The sequence below is a fragment of the Panthera leo genome, chromosome B1 (assembly GCF_018350215.1).
Source record: "Panthera leo isolate Ple1 chromosome B1, P.leo_Ple1_pat1.1, whole genome shotgun sequence".
Taxonomy (NCBI): domain Eukaryota; kingdom Metazoa; phylum Chordata; class Mammalia; order Carnivora; family Felidae; genus Panthera; species Panthera leo.
The window spans coordinates 41,090,267-41,115,322 of record NC_056682.1 but is presented as its reverse complement, the minus strand read 5'-3'; the positions used below and the strand labels follow the sequence as shown (position 1 = coordinate 41,115,322).

General features: G+C 44.6%; 1 protein-coding gene across 2 annotated transcripts in view; it reads right to left on the bottom strand.

Annotated features, from left to right (window-relative positions):
- ANK1 (ankyrin 1) overlaps positions 1 to 25,056 on the bottom strand; it is a 218,031-nt gene that overhangs the window by 19,219 nt on the left and 173,756 nt on the right. For both annotated transcript variants that reach the window (XM_042934750.1, XM_042934751.1), the window contains 11 exons: positions 24,207 to 24,361; positions 23,694 to 23,905; positions 22,904 to 23,108; positions 22,485 to 22,581; positions 22,002 to 22,230; positions 20,679 to 20,804; positions 20,440 to 20,559; positions 19,097 to 19,175; positions 18,743 to 18,817; positions 16,872 to 17,003; positions 15,907 to 16,053 (listed from right to left, as the gene is read on the bottom strand). In XM_042934750.1, coding sequence (XP_042790684.1) covers positions 15,907 to 16,053; positions 16,872 to 17,003; positions 18,743 to 18,817; positions 19,097 to 19,175; positions 20,440 to 20,559; positions 20,679 to 20,804; positions 22,002 to 22,230; positions 22,485 to 22,581; positions 22,904 to 23,108; positions 23,694 to 23,905; positions 24,207 to 24,361 — 1,577 coding nt within the window. The remainder of the gene's footprint in view (positions 1 to 15,906; positions 16,054 to 16,871; positions 17,004 to 18,742; positions 18,818 to 19,096; positions 19,176 to 20,439; positions 20,560 to 20,678; positions 20,805 to 22,001; positions 22,231 to 22,484; positions 22,582 to 22,903; positions 23,109 to 23,693; positions 23,906 to 24,206; positions 24,362 to 25,056) is intronic.

The following is a 25,056-nucleotide window of genomic DNA, read 5'->3' as shown; positions in this document are numbered from 1 at the left end:
TTGTATAGAACATACCAAATATGTTATTTTTAATTGTCACAACAACCCTGTGAGTAAGGCAATATCACTCCTACTTTATAGATTAGGGAACTAGAGGTACAGCAACTAGCTCAGGGCACATAGTAAGAGTGGTCTGGTCTACTAGATTTTGCCATTAGCATCTTTTAAAATTGCTTTATTGAGGTATAGTTGACATACAGTAAGTGCGCATATTTAAAGCAGATAATTTGATGAGTTTCATGAAACCATCACCACAATGAAAAGAGGGATATTCATCACCCTTGAAAGGTGTCTTCATGCTTTATAATCCTTCCTTCTGTGTCCGTGTTCCCAGGTAACCACTGATCTGCTTTCTGACACTATACATTAGTTTGCATTTCCCAGAACTTTATATAAATGGAATTAGACAGTATGTACTTTTTTTTTTAATCTGGCTTCTTTCACTTGGCCTATTTGGGTAACATCCTTGCTGTTGGATGTATTGATGATTTATCCATTGTTACTGCTGAGCTGTATTCCATTAGATGCACCACAGTTTATCCATTTACCTGTTAATCAACATTTGAGTTGCTTCCAGTCCAGGGCTGTTACAAATAAAGCTGCTTGTCTATGTGAACATATGCTTTGTTTCTTTAGGATACACACCTAGGAGTAGCGTGGCTGGATCATATGATAGGTGTACTTTAACGTCTTAAGAAACAAAAGTGCTTTCCAAATTGGCTGTTTCATTTTACATTCCCACCAGCAATGATATGAGAGTGCCAATTCCTCCCTATCCTCAGTGACACCTGGTATGATCAACCTTTTTCATTTTAGCCATTCTGACAGGGGTGTAGTGGTATCTCCTTGTATTTCCCTAATGGGTATTAGTGTTGAACACCTTTTTATGTGTTTCTTTGCCATCTTTGTATCTTCGGGGTTAACTGTTCAAATCTGCTCTGCTAAAAACTGGGTTGTTTGTTTTCTTATTATTGAGTTTTGAGAGTTCTTTACATATTCTGGATACAAGTCTTATATCAGATGATTATTTCCAATATTTCTTCCCAAACTGTAGCTCATCTTTTCACTTTCATAATAGTGTATTTTGAAAAGCAGGTTTTTGTTTCTGAAGAAGCCCAATTTACCAATTTGTTCTTTGACAGATTGTGCTTATGGAGTTGGGGCTAAGAAATCTTTGCCTTACCCGAGATTTCTAAGGTTTTCTTTCATGTTTTCTTCTAGAAGTTTTAAGGTTCTATGTTTATTTCTAGAAGTTTTTATGTTCAGTTTTACATTTAGTCTACCATCCCTTTTGAGTTAAGTTTTGTATATGCTGATGCAAGGTAGGAATCCAAGTTCATTTTTGCTTATGAATATCCAATTGTTCCAGCCCCACTTGTAAAAATTATCCTTTATCCACCAAACTGCCTTTGTACTTTTGTTGAAAATCAGTTGTTCATATATATATATGGATCTGTTTCTGGACTCCATTCTGTTCCACTAATTCATTCATCTTTATGACAGTACCACAACTGTAATAATTACTGTAGCTTTGTAACGAGTCTTGAAGTCAGGTAGTGTGAGTCCTCCAATTTTGTTCATTTTCAAAGTTGCCTTGGATATTCTAGGTCCTTTACATACGAATTTTAGAATGACTTTGTTTACAAAAAAAGCCTACTGGGGTTTTGATCAGGATTGCATCAAACATACAGATCCTTTAAAGGAGAACTGACAATATCAAGTCTTCTGACCCATTAACAAGGTGCACCTCTACATGTATTTAGGTCTTCTTCAACTGCTTTCAGTAATGTTTTGTAGTTTCCAATGCATAAGTCTTTCATTTTATCAGATTTTTCTCCAAGTATTTCAATGTTTTCAATGTTATTGTAAACGATATTCTTTCCAAAATTTCAATTTAAAATTGTTCACTGCTAGGATAAACAATATAGAAATTCAATTGATTTTAGATACTGAACTTGTATCCTGCAACCTTACTAAACACACTTATTAATCACTTTTTGTAGATTCCATTAGATTTTTTATATTGGTGATCTTATTGTCTGTGAATAGAGACAGTTTACTTCTATCTTTCCAATCTGGTTGCTTTGTATTTCTCTTGCTTATTGTACTGGCTAGCATCTGTATTTTTTTTTTTTTTAATTTTACTTAAATCCAAGTTAGTTAACATATAGTGCAATAGTGGTTTCAGGAGTAGAATTTAGTGATTCATTGCTTGCATATAATACCCAGTGCTCATCCCAACAAATGCCCTCCTTAATGTCCATCACCCATTTATCCCATCCCCCCACCCAACACCCCTCAAGCAACCCTCAGTTTGTTCTTTGTATTTTAAGAGTCTCCTATGGTTTGCCTCCTTGTTTTTATATTATTTTTCCTTTCCTTCCCCTATGTTCATCTATTTTGTTTCTTAAATTCCACATATATTTATTTTTGTCTGAAAAATATAATTTCTCTGAACCATATATTTATCTTTCTCTGATTTGTTTTGTTTAACATAATACATTCTAGCTCCATCCACCTTGTTGCAAATGGCAAGATTTCATTTTTTTTATCACCGAATAATATTCCTGTGTGTGTGTGTGTGTGTGTGTGTGTGTGTGTGTGTATACCACATCTTCTTTATCCATTCATCAGTCGATGGAAATTTGGGCTCTTTCCATAATTTGGCTATTGTTGATGGTACTGCTATAAACATTGGGATGCATATGACCCTTCAATTCAGCATTTTTGTATCTTTTGGATAAAAACCTGGTAGTGCAATTGCTGAGTCATAGGGAAGCTCTATTTTTAATTTTTTGAGAAACCTCCATACCGTTTTCCAGAGTGGCTGCACCAGATTGCATTCCCACCAGCAGTGCAAAAGTGTTCCTCTTTCTCTGCATCCTTGCCAACATCTGTTGTTTCCTGAGTTGTTAATTTTAGCCATTCTGACAGGTGTGAGGTGGTATCTCATTGTGGTTTTGATTTGTATTTTCCTGATGATGAGTGATGTTGAGCATCTTTTCATGTATCTGTGAGCCATCTGGATGTCTTCTTTGGAAAAGTGTCTGTTCACGTCTTTTGCTCATTTCTTCATTGGATTATTTGTTTTTTCAGGTGTGAGTTTGATAAGTTCTATATAGATTTTGGATACTAACCCTTTATCTGATATGTCATTTGCAAATATCATCTCCCATTTCCATTTGGTTGCCTTTTAGCTCTGTTGGTTATTTTCTTTGCTATGCAGAAGTTTTTATCTTGAGGAGGTCCCAATAGTCCGTGTTTGCTTTTATTTCCCTTGCCTCTGGAGACATATCTAGTAAGAAGTTGCTGTGGCTGAGGCCAAAGAGGTTAGCATCCCTAATGTTGAACAAAAGCAGTGAGAGTAGGCATCATTGTCTTGTTATTACGTAACATTCAGTTCATCAATTCATAAGCATTGAGTCTCTTACCATTAATGTAATGTTAGCTTTAGGTTTTTTACAGATATGCTTTATCAGGTTGAATGAATTCCTTTCTATTCCTACTTTGCTAGGAGCTTTTTGTTTGTTTTCTAACAAGGAATGGATGTTGGAATTGTTAAATACTTTTTCTGCATCTATTGTGGTAATCATATGCTTTTTCTTTTTTAGTTTATTAATCTGATGACTTACATTGATTTGTCATTTATATTCTTTTAAATTTGTTAAGGTGTGTTTTATGGCCCAGATTATGGCCTACTTTGGTGAATGCACCATGTGAACTTGAGGAGAATGTGTATTCTGCTGTTGTTGGATGAAGTAGTCTACAGATGCCAGTTACATCCAGTTGATGACGGTAGTGTTGACCAATTCTCTGCCTACTGGGTCTGTCCATTTCTGATACAGGGTTGCTGAAGTTTCCAACTCTGATAGTGGATTCATCTATTTCTCCTTGCTGCTCAGTTTTTGCCTCTCATAGTTTGATGCTCTGTTGTTAGGTACATACATGTTAAGGATTATTAGGTCTTCTTGGAGAATTGATCCCTTTATCATTATGTAATGCTCTTCATTATCTCTGATAATTTTCTTTGCTTTGAAGTCTGTTCTGTATGAAATTAATCTAGCTTCCTCTACACTCTTTTGATTAGTGTTAACATGATGTATTTTTGTCCATGTATTTACTTTTAATCTACATGTGTCTTTATATTTAAAGTGGGTTTCATGTAGACAAGATGTATTTTTTGATCCATTCTGACAGTCTTTTAATTGGTACACTTAGACCACTGACACTCAAAGTGTTTATTGATAGTTGGATTAATATCTATCATATTACTGTTTTCTATTTGTTGCCCTTGTTCTTTGTTCCTATTTTTATCTTCTACTCTTTTTCTGCCTTTTGTGGTTTTAATTGAGCATTTTATATTATTCTATCTTTTCTCCTTTCTTAGCATATTATTTATGCTTCTTTAAAAATTTTTTTTAGTGGTTGTCCTAGAATTTGCAATATACACTTCTATAGTCCACTTTCAAATAGCACTATAGCACAGGTAGTGTGAGTTCCTTACAACAAAATTATCTTAATTCCTCCCTCTCATCCCTTCTACCATTGCTGTGCTATCACTTGTTCATTTCACTTATGTATAAGCACATATATATGTGTGTGTGTATGTGTACATGCATAAGATATGTACAGAAGCATACATAATTGAATACATTATTGCTATTAAACAAACTGTAGATCAACTAAGAGCAAGAAAACTTAAATTTTTATTTAATTTTCACAATCTTTCTTTGATGCTCTTCCTAACTTTATGTACGTTCAGGTTTCTCACCTATATTGTTTTCCTTCTCTCTAAAGAACTTCTTTTAATACTTTTTGCAAGGCAGGTCTGCTGGCAACAAATTCCCTCAATTTTTGGTTGTCTGGGAAGTCTATTTCTCTTTCACTTTTGAAGTATAATTTTATAGGATACAGAATTCTATGTTGGTGTTTTTTCCTCTCAACACTAAATATTTCACTCTACTGTCTTCTTGTCTGCATGGCTTCTAGGAGAAGTCAGATGTAATATTATCTTTGTTCCTTTATGGGTAAAGTGGTTTTTTTCACTATCCCCACCCCCCCCCCCCCCACCCCAGAATTTTTTTCCTTTCTCTTTGACTTTGTGTGATTTGAAAATGATATGGAAAAGTATAGTTTTGGGCATTTATCCTACTGTATTCTCTGAGCTTTCTGGATCTGTGGGTTGGTGTCTGATACTAATTTGGGGTAAATTTTCAGTCATTATTATTTTTTCAAATATTTATTCATTCCTTTCTTTCTTCCCCATCTGGTATTGCCATTATATGTATGTTATACCTTCTGTAGTTGCCCCAAACTCCTTGTATATTCTATTCTTTTTTTTTTTTTTTTTTTTTTTTGGTCTTCGTTCTCTTTACTTTTTGGTTTTGGAGGTTCCTGTTGACAGAGCCTCAAGCTCGGAGATCCTTTCCTCAGCTGTGTCCAGTGCACTAGTAAGCCCATCAAAGGCATTCTTCATTTCTGTTACAGTGCTATCGCTAGTATTTCTTGCTGGTTCTTTTTTAGGATTTCCATCATTCAGCCAATCTGTTCTTACATGCTGTCTACTTTACCCATTAGAGCTCTAGCATATTCATCACAGGGGTTTTTCCTATTTTTTAAAATGTTTAGTTACTTTTTTTGAGAGAGAGATAGAGCATGAGCAGGAGAGGGCAGAGAGAAAGGGAGACACAGAATGTGAAGAAGGTTCCTAGCTCTGAGCTGTCTGCCCAGAGCCTGACACAGGGTTTGAATTCACGTACCATAAGATCATGACCTGAGCCAAAGTCAGACACTTAATCGACTGAGCCACCCAGGCACCCCAATCATAGTTGTTTTAAATTCCCAGTCTGGTAATTCCAACACCCCTTGCCATGTCTGGTTCTAACGCTTGCTCTGTCTCTTCAAACTGTGTTTTTTTGCCTTTTAGTACATCTGACACCTTTTCCTTGAAATCCAGATATGATATCCTGGATAAAGGAACTGCTGTAAATAGGCCTTTAGTAATGCAGTGGTGAAGTGTGGGGGAAGGGGAAGCATTCTATAGTCCTATGATTAAGTCTCAGACCTTTAGTAAGCCTATGCCTCTGGACTGTGAACTTGACAAGTATTACAAAAATTTCCCCTTTACTTTAGATGGGAAAAGATGGCTAGCATGGGCTGGAGTTAGGTATTTTATTTTCTTTCTCCCAAGAGGAAGGCTAGGTGACCGGAGTTGGGTAGTTCCCTCCCCCAGATCAGTTAGGCTCTGATAGTAACCCCAGGGTGTTAAGCTCTCCTTAAGTAGTTTCCCCTGAAGGCAGGCCTTGTTAAGAACAACAGTGCTCTGGCATAATTAAAAATAGTTCCTTTTCTCCTCCCCCTGCTGGAAGCACAAGGGGATTTTCCTGATAATTTACTGTGGGAAACTGGTTGAACCTCCTGGAGGTAAATCTCACAAAATTATGCACCGCCTCCCTCCCCAGACCAAGTCCCCCTGAAGTTTTTAAACTCTCAGAGTTGTCTACACTGAGCCTCCAGCAATTTGTCAGTTACAGTTCTGGTTTTCCTACTCCAGCATGGGCTCCTGAGGTGGTTTCCACTCATGAGTCTCTGCTCTGGTAAATTCATATTCTCCATATCCCCCCGTCAGACTCTCCAGTTTTGGGGGCAGCAAATTTGCCTTGTGCCCTTACCTCTCTTACAGATCCTAGAAGAATTGATGTTTCAGTCTATTCAGCTTCTTACTTGTTGGCACATACAGAGTGGCAGCTTCCAAGCTCATTACATGGAGAAGCAGATATTGATATATCTTAGAATGTTAAACCACCCTTGCATTCCTTGGATAAACCCCACTTGGTCATAATGTATTATCCTTTTACATATCCTGTTGGATTTGACTTGATAAAATTTAAATTTTTTGCATAAATGTTTATGAAGCATATTGGTCTATAGCTTTCTAATAATATTTCCCCCCCTAATATCAGGGTAATGCTGGCTTCATAGAATGAGTGGGCAAGTATTATATTCTTTTACATTTTCTACATGAAATATTTCTTCCTTAGATGTTTGGTGGATTTTACCAGTGATGCCATCTAGGCTTGCTGTTTTCTTTGTAGAAATTTTAAGTATTAATTTAGTTTAATATATATAGGGCTATTAGGGTCATGTATTTCTTTCTATGAGCTTTGATAACATATCTTTCAAAGATGTCAATTTCATCTATGCTTTCAGTTATTGGCATAAAACTGTCATAACCATCCCTTATCATCTTTTTACTATCTATAGAATTTGTAGTGACATGACCTCTCTTATTCCTGATACTGGTAATTTTTGTCTTCTCTTTTTCTTAACCAGTTTGGCTAAAGGTCTGTCAATTTTATCAATCTTTTCAAAGAACCAAAGTTTGATTTTATTGATTTCTCTAGTTTTTTGTTTGTTTTCTTATTATTTCCTTTCTTCTGGTCATTTTGGGTTTAATTTGTTCTTCTCTTTCTAATATCTTAAGGTAGAAGCTGAGGTCATTGATTTGAGAATGTTTCTCCTTTCTCATGTGGACAGTTAGTGACATAAATTCCCCCCTAAGTACTGCCTTACTGGTGTAGGATAAGCCCTGACTGGTGGGTTTTGTTTCCCCCTTTTTTTTTTTCCTTTTTGTAATGCAAGTGTCTGACCTAAGCTTTGATTGCCTATATTTCCATTTCAAAGATGGCTATCTCAAATAAACACATTGCCAACCACATGACTAGATAAAGGGCCAGGCCACCCTTCCCCACTGAATCTCCCTTGTTATGGAGACCTCAGTTGATTTCAATGACTGACCATTTGGGCCACTTGATTTTTCTTTTCTCATGCTTTAAATTCCCACTCTTAGGTTTTAAATTTACCAATAAAGAGTGAGTCCATGAAACTCTAGGCCTCCACTTTCAACCCCCAACATAGCAGAACCCTAGCCCTGAGCTTGTTCTCTTCTCTCTTTTTTTCCCCTGACAACCGTGCTGTGTGGCCCTAAGTATGCTGTGTAATTTTCAGGTTCTGTAACTAATAAATTTTTTCCCCCTGAAGTTTCTTGGTGGTTATTGCTAACGGGCATCTTGCAGTCATAACAAGAACCACATGGGCTGGTCCAGCCACAATATTAGCTATTGATAGGCTGAGTCCAACACACAAGAACTGGAATCCTATAAATTTTGATATCTTTTGTTTTTCTTTACATTCATTTCAGAATATGTTCTAATTTCTCTTTTACTCTCTTGTTTGACCCATGAGTTATTTAGAAGTGTATTATTTGGTTTCCAAATATTTAAGATTTTCCAGATTTTTTGTTATTGTTTTCTAATTTAATTTCACTGTGGTCAGAGAACATGCTTTGTATATCTCAAATGCTTTTAAATCTAAGACTTACTTTATGGTCTATAATATGGTCCATGTTAGTGTAAGTTCCAGATGCAACTGAAAAGAATATGCATGCTACTGTTATGGAGTGGAATATTTATAACTGTCAACAATAAAGGTCATGCTGGATGGTAGTGTTTTTCAAATCTTCTATATGTTTACTGATTTTTCTACTTGTTCTATCCATTATTAAGACAGGGGTACTAAAGTCTCCATTATAACTGTGGTTTTGTCTACTTGTCATTGCAGTTTTCCCAGATTTTGCTTCATGTATTTGAAAGCTATCTTACTAGGTGCATAAGTATTTAGGATTGTTATGTGCTTGAACTACTTATGAAATTATTTTCTTCATCTCTGGTAATACTCTTTGTTCTAAAACCCACTTGTTTGATATTAATACAGCCATTCCAGTTGTCTTTTGATTAGTGTTAGCACAGTTTATCTTTTCTCATCCTTTTAAGGACTTTGTGTTTGAAGAGGATAGTTGAGACTTACCTATATATTCATTATGACTATCTCTGCCTTTTCATTGGGGTATTCAGACCATTTACATTTAATGAGATTGTTAGTATGGTTAGGTTTAGGGGTGCCTGGGTGACTCAGTTGGTTATGCATCCAACTCTTGATTGTGGCTCAGGTTGTAATCTTGAGGTTCATGAGATTAAGCCCCATGTCGGGCTCTACACTGACAGTGTGGAGCCTGCTTGGGATTCTCTTTCTCCCCCTCTCTCTGCCCCTCCCTCACCTGTGTGCACATGTTCTCTCTCTCAAAATAAATAAATAAACTTTATTTAAAAATGTGTTTAGGTTTAAATCTATTACTTGCTAATTTCTACTTTCTTTGTCCCATCTTTTCTTCTTTTTTCTTCCTTTATGTCTTTTGAATTAATTGAAATTTATTATGACTCCATTTGATCTATTTGGATGAATTATTAGGTACAATTCTTTGTTTTATTATTTCAATAGTTGCTTTAAGGCTTATAATATACATCCTTGACCTATCACAGTCTACTTTGAAGTGAAATTATACCACTTGGTATATAGTATTAGCACCTTACAATAGTACACTTCTATTTTTCCCCTCTTGACTTTTTGACTTTTGTACTATTGTCATACATTTCACTTTCACATGTGTTATGAACCCAACATTATATTACTGTTATTTTTGTTTACACAGTTATCTTTTAAAGAGATTTCAATAATGAGGAAATAATGTAACTAATTAGAAAATTATGTATTTATCCTTGCAGTTAATGTTTTTGGCATTAATTCCTTCTTGGAGATCCATATTTCTGTCTGATATCATTTTCCTTCAGCCTGAAAGACTTTTATTATTTTATTTATTTATTTGTTTATTTATTTTTAAAGTAGTCTTCATGTCCAGGGTGGAGCCCAATGTGGGGCTCAAACTCACGACCCTGAGCTCAAGACCTGAGCTAAGATCAAGAGCTGGATGGATGCTTAACTGACTGAGCCACCCACATGCCCCTATTGTTTCTTTTTTAATATTGCTTGAAGCATGGGTCTCCTGGGGATGAATTTGCTTTCATTTTTGAAAGCTACTTTTGCTAGGCATACAGTTGTAGGTCAGAGATGCTCTTTAAAGATTTAGTCTACTTTAAAGATGTTGCTCCACTGTCTTTGGACTTGCATTGTTTCCAACAAGAAGTTTGATGTCATTCTTATCTTTTTAAAAAGTCTTTTTTACGTTTATTTATTGAGAGAGAGACAGAGTGCGAGCAGTGAAAGGGCAGAGAGAGAGGGAGGGAGAGAATCCCAAGCAGGCTCTAGGCCATCAGCATGAAGTCCAACACAGGTCTCAATCCCACGAACATGAGATCATGACCTGGGTCAAAATCAAGAGTCAGATGCTCAACTGACTGAGCCACCCAGACACCACTGATGTCATCCTTACCTTTTGTTCTTTCATACATAATATGTCCCTTTTTCTTTGGCTGCTTTCAAGACTTTACCACTAGTTTGACCAATTTGCTTAAAATATGCCTTGGCATCATTGTGTCCATTTTTCTTGTACATGTGGTTCACTGAACTTCTTGGATTTGTGTAATCTTCTTGGATTAGTTTTTGACAAATTTGGACATTTTTCAACCCTTATTTATTCAAATGTTTTTTCACCCATTCTCTGTTGGAAACTATTTCCACATATATAAGGCCACTTGAAATTGTCCCATAGCTGATTGATGCTTTAAAATTTTTTTCTTGGGGCACTTGGGTGGCTCAGTTGGTTGAGCATCCAGCTTCGGCTCGGGTCATGATCTCATGGTTCGTGGGTTTGAGGCCCACATCGGGCTCTGTGCTGAAAACTCAGAGCCTGGAGCTGCTTTGGATTCTGTGTCTCCCTCTCTCTCCACCCCTCCCCTGCTCATGCTCTGTCTCTTTCTCTCAAAAATAAAGATTAAAAAAAAAACTCCTTTCTTTCTGTGTTTCATTTTGAAGAGTTTTTATTGCTATGTTGTCAAATTCCTTAATCTTTTCTTCTGTGATGTCAAATCTCATTCAGTGTATTTTTCATCCTACACATTATAGTTTCATCTCTAGAAGACTGGTTTGAGTCTTTTAAAAATATTTTCTATGTCTCTCCTTAACTTTTTGGACACCTTAAATACAGTTATAATAACTGTTTTAACATTCTTGTATGCTAATTCTAACATCTGTTTCAGTTTAGAGTTAGTGTCGATTGATTTTTCTCTTTATTACGGGTCACACTTTCCTGTCTCTCTGTATGTCTGGTAATCTTTAACTGGATGTCAGACATTGTAAATTTTACCTTGGTGGGTGTTGGATATTTCTGTATTCCTATAAACATTCTTGAGCTTTGTTCTGTTATGCAGTTAAGTAACTTGGAAACAGTCTGATCCTTTTGAGGTTTGCTTTCAAGGTTGATTAGATAGGGCTGGAGCATTGATCAATGTAGGACTAGTTACTCTCCATTTCCAGGTAAGGCCCTTTTTTGTTTCCTCTGCAATGTTTCTGAATGATCCATCTGACTGTCGGGAATAGCTGATTAATACTCAACCAAAACTTGCAGGGGACCCTCTGAAGAGCTCCAGGATTCTTCAAGCAGCTATGTTTTCTCTGGCACTGTATATCTTGGCAACTCTAGCTGCTCCTTTCTCTCTGGATTCTCAACGTCTCCTCAACCCAGGGAAACTTCTTGGATTTCTCTGCCCTATGTCATGACCTAGAAACTAGCAATTACAGAGTTTCCCTCAATTATTTCCTAGGTCCCATAGATCACTGCCTTTTGTTCACTGTGTCTAAAGTCTTGAAAACCATTATTTCCTATATTTGGCCCATTTTTTTTTTTTTTTGGCTTTTTTAAGCAGGAGGGTATATTCAGTCCTTAATACCTCATTTTGGCCAGCAGTGGAATGCATCCTCTTTTTTAAAAATTCATTTAAGTAACCTCAGCACCCTCGGTGGGGCTTGAAATCATGACCCCGAGATCAAGAGTCACACACTCCACTGATGGAGCCAGCCAGGTACCCCAGAAGTGGAATGCATCTTAAATAGCCCCTCAAATAATAGCCAAGTGAGTATTCTGTAACTTTTGGGAATCTCAGTAAGACCTGATAAGGACCAGGAGAGGGTAGCTCTACTGGCCACAGAATACTGGAGGCTCTTTCTTGGGTATCCTTTGGGACTTATCCTCCTTAAAACTTCCATGGTGGTCACTTCATGGAATGTCACACAAATGAAATGTGTCCACGAAGAAAACGCATGCACATCCTCTCCCAGGACTTCCTGCCTTTTCTTTATTCTGGGGCCTCTCCTCTAGTAATAATGTTTAGGGTGTATGCCTTGCTTCTCCCTCTCAGTCTCCAGAGGACACCCACTGACCTATCCACATCCTCACAAGCTTGGATCTGAGACCATAGATGGTCATACTCAGTGCCAGTGGTGATTACTATTAAGTCAGAACAATGTTCATAAGGCCTGAGCGCATCGTCATGAGGATTATCTCACAAGATCTGGGATGGATCAGACTATAATAAGGTCTGCTGTGTCCCCTAGTTGAATTTTAGAAGTGCCTGTCTTTCTCACAGTCACACGTGGCTCTGCCACATGGGAGCCACCAGCCCACCCTTCAGTCTAGAGCTCTCCTCTCCAGAGTTGCATTTTGGGGAAATCAGGTAAGAGGCAACTATACATACTGCTTTGGGGCAGAGCACAGACCAGCAGTTTCTCCCTAAGTCTCCATCTCAGGTTATCCTGCTGGGTCTCTGCTAACCAAGATATAATGATCACCCTCATAGTTTAATGTTAGTAGCCAGCTAGACAAGGAAGGGCAGCCAACCTGGCCTCAGACAAAAGCCATACTCACTAGTTGTGATCAGGAGCTGACAGAAGTAAAACACATTTTCTTTCTAAGACATTACTATGTGTCCAATTTATCAAACCAATGGACCTGACAAGTGTGGATGTGAGATGTCCATTTTTTTTCCTTTTATATGAGAAATCTGATTTCTCTTTTAGAAACATGTTTTTCATTCATTCATTCATTCTTTCTTTTTTTTTCTTTTCTTTTTTTTTTTTTTTTTTTTTTGCTTTATAGGCAATTTTTTTCTTTATGTATATTACCCAAGGGCCCAGGGCAGTTCCCTCTTGTGTAGGGGAAGAAAACTGGCCTTTGAACTTAAGCCCCCTTATGCTCTGACCAGGCCAGCCAGGTGTATATGGCAGGAAGAGTCAAGAAGGAAGGAAAACAGACCTCAAGTTTCTGTTTCCCTGACAGCACAGAGCACTCAAGCACTGTCCTTTGTCCCCATGGCTTCATCAGGAGGCTCAGAGAAGCAGAGAAGCGAGGTCAGGTGCAGAGAAGGCCACGTACAGCTGTGACATCAGTGCAGAGGGCCGGGCAGGCACCCAGACAAGCCAGCATGGGCCCCTGCCCAGGAGGACACTGGAGGAACCATGGAAGGCTACTGCCTCCCTACCCTTCTATCTTTCATCCCTCCTGCTCCTTCTTTCCAGGCCAGAACCGTCTTCCCAGGACAGAGAAGAGGGCAGGATAAACACATAGAAGCCAATTCTAGTGCCAGAAAAGGAAGAGTAGACCGAGCTAGGCATCTGCTAATGAGTGTCTGCTTGGGCCATGGTGGGGAGCATGCACGCAGGGCACACAGCCTGTGTTCATCAGCAGACCTGTTGGAGGGGGGTCTCTGAAGGGGTGACAGGGCCACACAGAGAAGCCAGGAAGCACAGAAGCATTCAGTTTGTGACGGTCTAAAAATCAACAAAGCAGGGAGAGGAATCCTTTGAAAACTTAAGTTACATTATGTTACTCTTTCCCTCCAGAGCCTCCAGTGGCTCTCCCGCTTGCTACCAGTAAACCCAATGTCCTTAGGGTAGCCTGTAAGAACTGGCCTCCTGTTGCCCTCTGACCTCTGCTCCTGCTCCCTCCCCCTGTTAGCACTTTAGATGCTTCCCTCACAAGTTATGCAGTTGTTTGACTCTCCAAACAGAAGGTAAGTTCCACGAGGGCAGGGCAGGGCGTTAAGGGAGATTTGTGTGTGTGTGCTTGAGAACTGATTTATCTCCCCTGCCTAGACCAGCGCCTGGCCTGTGGTAGGTGTTCAAAAAGTACTTGCTAAATGAGCAGACCAACTAAAACAGAGCCCATTTCACCTGTCACAGAGCATGTAGAGACCCAGTCAGTCCCACAGAGGGATTCTGAACTCTGGTTAGGCGTTGGGCTCTCTAGGCTTGACTGTAGTTGTAAGTCCTGTGGCCAGTGGGAGATTCTTTTTTTTAACTGCAGTAAGAACACTTAACAGGGGATCCACCTTCTTAACTTATTTTTAATGGTCATAACTTCCTTGTTTATACTCGTGTAATTCTACGGGCCTGTGTCGTCTAGGTACATGACTGGGGCACAGAGAAACAAAAACTTGCAGATTTGACTTGATAGAAACAGCACTGGGAATATTAAGAAACCCAACCAAGTGATCAGATATCACAGAGAAAAGGAGACGCATTTTGTCACTTGGATTTCCTGAAGCTTTCAGCATTTCCTCAACTGCCCTCCCTTTCTCCCTCTGTGAAAGGGAGCTGGTCTACTCAGCAGTCCCCGCAATGCTCCGGCCAGGTCCCCAAGGGACATGGGAGGGGACCACGGCCTTGAAGCCTTTATGCCGGGTCTGAAGAGTGAGAGACAACTCCTCAGGCACTCGCAGGCCCTCGTGCACGCGCACACACACGCCCTCGCACACGGCCATGAGACTGGTGGGGAGGAAGGGCTAGAAGTCTTTCACGACATGCATCTGTGGAGGCAGACGGCTCCTGAACACCCGGCCGAGGTGGAGACAGTGGAGATAGGCAGTGCGAGAGAATGAGCGGACTAGAGGTCCAGGTGAGGTCAGAGGCAGAAGAGAAAGATGACAGGACGTGATCAACAGAGGAGCCCTGCACCCAGCATGTTTCAGGAGACACAGGACACGGGAGAGAGAAACGTGTAAGGGGCTTGGCATGCACAGGCCCCACCTGGCAAAAGGAGGCCCCGTGCCCAGACTGACTTAGAACTTACCGGCTCATGGCAGGTCCCCCCCGTGCCACGGGCACCTGCCCAGCATGCACGTGAGTGTGTGGCCAGGAATGGCCAGTAAACTAGCCGCTTGGGAAGCACAGACAGCGCGATGTCGCCGCCTAGGGTGACATATTTAGGCACCACAAGAAGATAGTTCATAGACTTAAAATTGTTTCTTCAAGGTCTGTAAGGAATCTTGGGAATCTGATCTAACCTGCTGACTCTAAAGAAGAGGAGATAGTTCCAAAGAGCGGGGCCTCTGCTGTTTCTGTGCCCAGTGGCTGGAGAGAGGGCAGGTGAGGGGGAAGGGGTGAGGGACCCCCAATCCCCTCTCCTTCATGCAGGTGGCTAATTTCACTGCTGCTGCAACGACACTGGTGCACAGGAGGCTGCTGTGTGGGTACTGGGGGCAAAGGTCAGGGGCCTCCGGGCTTCCTCCCCTAGGGCCTGGTCACACTGGGGGTCTGTGCCATGCTGAAGCACATTAAAAAGGATGAGAGGAAAGAGATGGAGTGAGAAAAAAGGGAGGGAGAGAAACAGAGAGACTAGACTCAAAGGAAAGAAGCCCACTTAGCCTCATAGGACTTCTAAAACACCTGCCAGCTTCACCACATCAGATCTTGGGCCAGAATCTCCATGCCCTTTGCTTCTCTACCACTGACTGTTTTACAGATGGGGACACAGGCCCCAAGAGGTGGGGCCGCTGGTGGCACAGAACCATGGAGAGCCTCTGCAACATGCAGGGGTGACTCCAGCTGTTCCCTGGACTGCAGCAGGAGCCTGGAGCCTAGGGGAGCATCCGGGAGCCCCACTGCACAGGAGTGCTCCCCTGTCTCTTTTGCTTGCCTCTGCTCTCAGCACCACCAGGGAGGGAGTTCGAGGAGACCAAACCTCCCACCAGAGGGAAAGATGGTTTCACGAAGTGTCCTGTGCTGGTGCCTGGAAGGTGGCGCCCAGCGCAGCCCCACCTCCTTCCAGGAGACACTCACCATTCATCTGGGAGGGTGACGAAGAGTAGTCCCGGTCCCTGTGTCTCCGGTCGGGTTTCAGATTGCGGCTCTGTCTGCCCGAGCCCTCCAGCATGTTCACGATCTCACTCCGGTCAATGTTGCGCAGGGCTGCGTACAGATTGTCCACTGCAGGGGGAGAAGGGAAGAAGGGGCGCTGGCCAAGGGGGCTCCAATCCTCATAGACAGTGTGGGAATGTTGTGGGGTGTGGAGAAGGGAGGGAAGTGGGGGATGATTTGTTTTCTCAGCACCCCTCCTTTGTCAGAATCAAAACTACCTGCCTCTGGGGGGTGGGGGGGAAGCTTTTGTTACCCTTTGACAGATCTTTTCCAAACCCTAAGGGTGGTCAACTGCAAAGCATGGGAAGACTGTTTTTTTTGTAATCTGAGAGGAATTCTGCAAGAAATGAGAGTGAGGAGAAGAGGATACTGTCCTTTTGAGATCCTTGGTCCTCACCAGTTGATTTGAGATCCAAATGCAGACACCCAATTTCCTCTCAGTGTTTCTGAGTATGGGAATTTATTTGAGAAAGGGCTGAAAACAGGGCGACGGATCTTCCCTCCAGGTTGGAGGAAAAGATGTTCCTGTATCAGGCAGGATTTGCTCTGTTCTGAGAGGACAGTCCTCATTTGTTTGAGAAACTCAGTGATAAGTCACATACCCTACACCTGTGCTATCATCTCGTTCTGGTGTGTCTCTTGTCTTATTCGGGGGATGGGAAAAAGGCCAAGGCCAAGACCATCCTATCCTCTTATGATAGGACTCCCCGAGGACCCCAGGACCCTGACAGGTGTGTGTGTGAGGGGCAGAGAGACAGAGACAGCAAAAGGGATTGGCTCCAAGGCAAAGACGGCAACTGGAGCTGGAAGGCAGAAAGGCTCCGGTGAAGGGGAGGTCCTGCACGGGCTTTGGACAGAGGACGCTTCCTTAGCTTAACGGTACTGACTCTTTGCGTTTTTGCCTTCGCGGGTGACCCAGAGATTCAACAAGGCTGCACTCTGCTCCAGCAAGGAGTTGGGGTTTTCCACACGGATCCTGTTGATGTCTTCCACACTGAACTGAAGCTCCCGAGCCAGCTCTGCAGGCAGAGAAGCAAGACTGGGTGTGAGCCCGCCTCTGGTGCCCCCAGCAGGTGCTGTGCCTTGCATCTGGCAGGGAGTACCGGGAATCAAGGAACAGTGCCCCCTGGGTTTTGGTATTCCTTCTTACCAGGAAGCAACTAGGGGAACACAGACACCTACATCTTCCGACATCCAGAAAATAGGGCAGGGATAGGAATGCTCAAAAAATCGGTATTGAATGAACGAATGAAGGAATATCTTTTCTTTCTTTCATCAATTCACATATTATTAGATGACAAGGCTGAGCCTCTCAGCAAGGTTAATGCTTATGCAAGGTCGTGGCACAAGCTAAGGCCAGAGCCAGGAGTGGGCTGAGCCTGCGGATGCCCACTCCAGTGCCGTCTGTGCCACTAACTTTCCACCAGGAAGCAGTTATCACGGGAATGCTTTTCTGTATTTACGTTTCTTCAGGGAAAGGCACTAATTACATTTAAAATGAAAATATAAGCTCCCATTTAAATGCAAGGCAATAACACAGAATGTTAGCTTTCTCCCTCCCGTTATTATTATTTTTTTTAATGTTTATTTATTTCTGAGACAGACAGAGCATGAATGGGGGAGGGGCAGAGAGAGGGAGACACAGAATCCGAAGCAGGCTCCAGGCTCAGAACTGTCAGCACAGAGCCTGACACAGGGCTTGAACCCATGGACCATGAGGTCATGACCTGAGCTGAAGTCGGACGCTCAACCGACTGAGTCACCCAGGCGCCCCACCCTCCCATTATTTTTATTGTTATTTCTCACAGGTGCTTTGGAAGGGAGAACAGCCTCAGAGTCTAATTTCAAGGATGAGGAAGACCAGAGGGAACAGTGATGGTAAGGATCAGAATGCACAGGTACACACACACACACACCAAGAAGCAGCAGTAGGCATTCTTTTTTGGCTTAAGAATGAACAGCTCCTGAATTTCTGTTGTAAATTTTTGTCACAGAGCCTTTCAGTAAGCCTTATTGCTAAGGCTTCTGAGTTTCTCTGAAGTCCTCTCCACAGGGTGACTGAGTAAAGGCAGTCCATTCATATAAAAGCTAACATAACAAGGCGGTGGGGGGGGGGGGTTAAGTTATAGGTCCTGTGACTGAATAAAACGCATTTTGAGCTTTCACTTGTATTTTCCCACACACAGTGTCACTTCAGATGTGATCTACCCTTTTGTTGTGGGACTTCTGGTAGACCTCAGGTACAGCCAGAGATTACAAGTGAACAATTTTGAGCCATCTCCTTTTCTTCCTTCCTTTCCTTCAACAAAGTCAGCCTTTGAGAAAGGGCAACGTGAGTACAGGGAGGAAGAGAAAGGCAGTCATAAAGACATAGTTTTTTGTTTCTGTGCTTATTTGTTGGCTGGTTTTCCAGGGCTCTGTCACTAATTAGAGCCACTCTATTCAGCTGGATCTCAATTTTCCCATCTGTAAAATGAGGTGAACCAGATCAATTCTAAGGTCTCTCGTAATCTCAAAAGTTAATTCTTTCTTATAAAGTAAACCCAGGCAGAAAAAAAAAGAAAAACCGGGCAGGAATGGAGGAGGGTGGGAGCTTACTTTCCATGGGTATACCCAAAGGCACTGCTTGGGCAACAGACTTGCACAAGACAATCACACATCAGATGCACTGAGGACAGTAGGAAGAGGTAGAGGCAAGAAGCCGGAGGGGTACGTGTAGACTGGCAAGGTGCCTTTTGCCCCCAAGTCCCCGACTTACCCGCCCAGCTGAGGCCAAGGTGCTCTGATATAATAGCCATCTTCATATCTGCTCGGTCGGTCCCACTGAGAAAACCTAGGGAGAAGCATTGGGTTTCATTTAGCAGCCTTGGCAGGACACAGAATGGGCAGGTGTGGGTAAATGACCTCAGATGGATGTTCTGGCCCCCGGCGGACCTCTCTTTGCTGGCCTGCAAGCATTCCGTGGGGAGTAGGGCCAAAGGCTCTGCATGCTGTGCTCATAACGAGTTAAGGAAATCGCATCAACGCAGAGCTCTTGAAGGAGTGAGGGGGAGTGATGTGACCCACAACCTCCTGGGAAGGCAGTGAGCACATATCACAAAGGGGTTCATACCCAGTGACGATTCGCTGAGAATGCTGTATCTCAGGGCCAGGGGAGTCAACGTCCTCTTCCTGTCATCAGCTCCGCTCCCCTGCAGAAGAAAGATGAGGAAAGGGTGCTTTGGGCTTGGGGTTACCCCCTTGGTGGGAAGGTGCTTGGAGCCCGGGGGCTATGGGGTGGGCATGACGCCAATCCCGGCCAACAGTAAGTAGGTCTGTGTCTCTGGAGCCGCAACACAAAGAGCAGATGTGTGCGAAGAGGTGGGGGTCCAGAGGGAGTGATGAGAGTCACACACTTTATCACTAATAGTAATGGCAAGCTCACATGGCCTTTACCACGTGACAGGCCCTGTTTGATGCACACAACAGCCCCTGGGCAGGTACAATTACTATTCCCATCTCATCCATGAGGACACTGAGGCCTAGAGGGGTTAAGTAACTTGCCCAAGGCAGCTCAGCTAATGAGTGGCAGAGCTGGGGTTTGAACTTAAAAACCAGTGTTTCTTTCTGGGTTCCTTTATACTCAAAAGACCTATTTTTGGCACCAGTCCGAGGCTTAGCACTCCAGCCCTACAGAGAAGCACCCAGATGCTAGTTCTGGGTGCAGGAAATCCTCTTTTGAAAGAGAAGTGCACTCATACTCTCCCCAGACAGTAAAGAGAAATTGAGCCACGACATATGGATGTAACCTTGCTTTCTCCCTAGTTGGGCACGGAAGGCTGACAATTACAACGATGGCAGCAGCCAAACGACACCAACAAGAACATGGAGACATATGATCCCTCCAAAGTCCCTTGCGCAGTGGTGACTCGGATGCTCTTACAGGTATGGATAAATCAACATACTTGGTCAAGACGCTTTTGCTGAGCTCAAAAATCTGGGTGTTTGCAGTGGCTGAGACACCAGGGCTCCCTTCTCTGAGGGCCTGGCACCCTGGGGAAGATAAGCAAGTATATGAAAAGGAGGCCTGAAAAAGCCTATCAAACAGCTGGGTCACCTTGAGCAATGTGACACCCAGTTCTAAGCCTCAGAGAGCCCAGACGAGGGGTGCTCAGGTAGACATCTTTTGGGCTCCTTCTAGCCTTCGAAAAGGAATATCCTAGAGGGCTCAAGGCCCACAGTGAGAACATGCAGACCACTGTCTGACACTGGCATCTGGTCCTAGCTTTGCAGAAAGGGCCAGGGCACACTCTCCCTGCCAGGCCACCGTCAACTGTCCAGAAGACGGCAAAGAGCCTTCAAAGGCTGCTTTGTGACGGTAAGAGGTCCTTGGGAAGCACGCGCCCTTGCGTCTGTTTCGGGACCTCCTCAGGGAACCCCATCTCTGGTGAGGGTCCTCATCGGAGGGCAGCTCACCTTGGTACAGGGGGGCATGGTGATGTTCAGGTGACAGAGAATGTGCTGGGTGTCCTCATACTTCATCGCCTTGCGCAGAAATGACAAGGACCCTGCTGGTTCTCGACTGCTGTCCCTCACCTAAATTCAATCACACAAAAGCAAGATTCGGGGGGGTGCTGTTCCAGAGGCCACCAGGCTGGTTGGCTTAGAGACTTCTGCCTCCCAGAACCTTGTAGACCCAGAGGAGAGATTGGCACCTTTACAGGTATGGCCAAACGGTTCTCCCGAAACGACTGGAAGAGGAAACTCCGTTGCTGGGCAGCTTTTTTGACGGGCACCAGGTTCCCAAAGAGTTCCGCGAAAAGGGGCATTCCTTCCAAAACCTGTAGGAGAAAAGCAAATGTCATGTCCTGCCTTCAGCTTTGGTCATCTCTTTGCCAGATCATACTCATTCTACAGCATGAGACACAACCCGCCATTTGTTTTGAAAAAGGTTTTGTTCCCAAGGCTGAAATGAGGGAGGCATGCTTCCTTACATCAGAGGAATTTTTTTAAATGTTTATTTATTTTTGAGAGAGAGAGAGAGAGAGAGAGAGAGAGAGAGAGAGAGAGGGAGAGAGAGGCAGAGCATGAGCGGGGGAGGGGCAGAGGGGCAGAGAGACACAGAATCTGAAGCAGGGTCCAGGCTCTGAGCTGTCAGCACAGAGCCCGACGTGGGGATCGCACTCATGGACTGCGAGATCATGACCTGACCCAAAGTTGGACACTCAACCAACTGAGCCACCTAGGTGCCCCCTTACTTCAGAGGATTTTACAACAAGCAGGAATCTTTACCTATCCCTGGGTGGCTGATCAGGGTTGATATCAGAGTACTCTAGAACTCCACTGAAGTATCAAAATATGGCTTCCCCCCAAAAGCTGGATCTCTTTTCACACTTGTTCTGCAATGTTTAGTTTATGAGAAGTGTTGGAAGGACCATGTTATAGCATAATCTCACCCATTATTATAAGAATCCCTATTGTGTATATAATGCTTTCGACTGAGAAGTTATCATGACCCCATTTGATAGGTAAGGAAATTGAGGCCCAGAGAGAGTCAGTCCTTTGTCTAGTTTGTCCTTGAATCAGGATTAGGGGTAGGGCTCCATAGTTCCGGCCTTGTGCTTTTCCTTCTGGGCTCTCAGCCCCCCAAGAAGGCTCAGAACAGACTCCAAGGCCAGACTTTTGGAAAGGTCCTGGCTTCTTACTTGTCTTAACATGATGAGTCTCCTAGGGTCAGTAATAGGTTCAAATCTAGTCCCTGTTCCTTACCTCCTTTGTCCAGCCGCCCTCCCTGCTGCATTGGGGCGTTCCCAGAACCCTGGCATAGTGGGTAAAACTGTGGGCTCTGGTGTCAGACTACTTGGACAAATCTTTTCTCTACCCTCTACTTAGTCATGTGACCTTGGGCAGGCTACTTAACCTCTCTCAGCCTCAGTGCCCACATCTGTAAACTGGGGATGATAAAAGCACACACGGGTATGAGGATCAAGGGAGATGATGCTAGTCAAGCACTTTCACAGTACGTCCAGCCATGGTACCTCTATGTCCCTGCTCCGGGCCACCTCAATGAAGTTCTCATGCTGCTCCAGGGTCTTGTCCACTTTATCGTCTGTCATGCAGTAGCAGCGCAGACGCCCTTCCCGGGGGTCATTCATCTTGGCAAAAATGACAAACTTGGCCATGTAGGGCACTGCGGTGAGCTCCTTGTACAGCAGGGTGGCGAAGTTCACGGCTTCAGCAGTGCGAGGACAGTCTGACAGCCAAAACCTAAAAAGAGAGGGCTGATTATAAGCACGTTTCTATGGGCCAGATGGAGCACTTCATGTCCATGCAAACAGAAGGAGCCCATAAGCCATGGGGATGGCTGCTCTAGAAAGCCTGGTGGTCAGGGTGGGGGCTTCTGTGTGGAAAGGGGAAACGGGGGGCCCTAAGCACGGGGTGGGCGGGTCAAGGCCTGGGGATAAGCCATGATCAGGGCAGCGCTGACCGCTCGGTGCAGGGCCCAGGGTTTCTGGGCTCACCTGGCAGAGACGTTGGTGGTGAAGGCGGCACACTCGTTGGCATACACGAGCTTGGTCGTCCCCGTTATGTCTTCCCACTGGGCTTGGTCTGTTCCTCCTGCAACAGGAACAGAGGTGGGCTGGGGGACAGTGTTCAGGTGGCACACACACGGCTTGCCGAGCTGCCAAGGGCTGGGCATGAAAGGGCAGAGATGGGCACATCTGTGTGGCCCTGAGCACATCTCTTCTCTCACACCCTCCCCCTCCTCGAGCTATTCCATGGAGGCTCTAGTCAGATGGACTGCCCCTCCCTCCCTTCAAAGAGCACATCGCCTAGGGAAGCCAAAGCAAGGTGATGGCCGGCTTCCCCTTCTGTCTCTCCTTCATGTGGCCAGAAGGAGCTGCTGCTGCCCAGAAGATGGGACAGGGGCACCTCTCACCAGTGACACTGCAGAGTAGGCGCAGGCTGGTGGTGTCCCCCTCCCCGCTGTCCCTCGGGTTGTCTGTCCAGGAAGGAGGGAGTGGGATCCGAAGGCCAATGGGGCGATAGAACTTCCGGCGCCGTGGCTCCACGGTGACGATGGGGCTGAACGTGGCCTGGTTGCCCAGGAGTTTGGTGACAAGCTCATCTGGTACAGGCTGGGCCTGCAAGGTAGCAAAGGCAGGCACTGAGCCTCCAGCAGCAGGGGGGGCTTGTTCATAAGGGCCAGCACATCCCCAGAGGGAGAGCAGGCTGTTTATACAGAAGGCAAAGGCTCCCAGGGGGTGCAGCGGTCCTTCCACTGTTGCACCACACAGATCTGTTTTGCTGGGCATGGAGCCCATCCTGGGGCTGATATCACTGCTCAGCTCTCTTTCCGGAGCCCTTTCTCCCCATCTCCTGTTGCTCCCATTCCGTGGATGGCACCACCCTTGCTCACCATTAGTTACCTCTCCAGGATGCCCCGTGGAATTCTCTCACATCGAGCATGCGAGCATGCTGGCGTTGTGGTTTAATGCGTAATCTGGGGCTTTCTGCAACTTACCAGGGAGCGCGCCTGCCCTACCCCACTCACCCGACTTCTGAGCTTTAAGGTCACATCTCTAACTGGGATTTTAAGGCATTGGACAAAAGTGGGGGATGTGCTGGGGAAGTCTTCCTGGGGGCCTTGAATTCCTCCCACCTTCCATGAACTGAGTTGGACGGTGGGGGAGGGGGGAGCAACTGGTGAGGAGGGAGGGCTGTGTCACCTGCAGAGCCAGCTTCACTCTCTTGGTGACAGCGTTTTCTGGGAACGTTGCCTGCACCAGGGGGACCAGCTTGCTCTTCAGAAAGCCCCCTTCAGGGCCGATGGTGTCGTAGTCCTGGCAGAGCCGTGACATGATCACGAAGTACAAGGGGAAGTCGGTGGTGATGATGCGGCAGACCCTCTTCTTCTCCAGCTCCTCCAGACTCCCCAGCTCTGTAATCACATGGCACGATGCCACCCACCCCAGTCATGCCATCGTGCCAGATGCAGGCTCAACCACTGTGTCCCCAGAACCTCCTCATCCCTGGCTCCCGATGTTTGTCCCCTCCCCAGGCACCTAGCAGCACCCCTCAGGTGCCCCAGGCACCTGGAACTGGACCTGATGGGGCCATCCCCGGTCTCTCTGGCTTTCCCAAACTCCAGGCAGTCCTAACAACCCACCCAAAATTGCAAGTTCAAGTTCCACCTTCCAGAAGGAGGGCACCCTGCTCTGGGATCCCTGGGGCTCAGTTACCTTCATCCATCCCGTTGAGGATCTGATCCAGGTAGCTTTCTCCATAGCGGCTCTTGTGTTCCTTCCACACGGAGCCGTTTTCACTGCGCAGCACCACGAGTTCACGGTCTCCACGGCCTTGGGAGGCAAAGTGGGGGATCTCCACGATCACAGGGCTGAGGGGACAGAGCAGATGGTGGGCAAGGTGTGTAGATGTGGGTGTGGGTGCCTGTGGGCGGGTGGCTGTGCACGGGGAGGAAAGAACAGGGAAAGGGGGGCAGTCGGTCCCTGCTTGGAGAAAGATGGGATCCTGTAGCCAGAGCAAGGCCCCACCTTGGGGCAGGTCCGGATGGGGAACAGACCCTCCTTGAGTTCCTGAGACGCTCCGAGGGTCCCTCACTCACTGCCAGGCCCCGGAGGAACAGTAAGCACAGGACCCAATCTCACCTCACAGGGGGATCTCCTGCCATGGCCATGTAGTGGACGCTCAGCTGAGTAACCCAGCCCTTGGACCTGATCCCGAGAACCCGCCAGCCATTCCTAGATATCCCTAGGCAGGGGACCAAGCCTTAGCTTTCTCCTCTATCCAATGGTGATAAAGCCACTTCCTTCAGAGGGAGGCTTTGATGACTACATTTAAAAAGGAAAATAGGGGCGCCTGGGTGGCTCAGTCGGTTGAGCGTCCGACTTCGGCTCAGGTCATGATCTTGCGGTTCATGAGTTCAAGCCCCGCATTGGGCTCTGTGCTGACAGCTCAGAGCCTGGAGCCTGCTTCGGATTCTGTCTTCCTCTCTCTCTGCCCCTCCCCCACTCATGCTCCATCTCTCTCTGTCTCTCAAAAATGAATAAACATTAAAAAATTAAAAAAAAA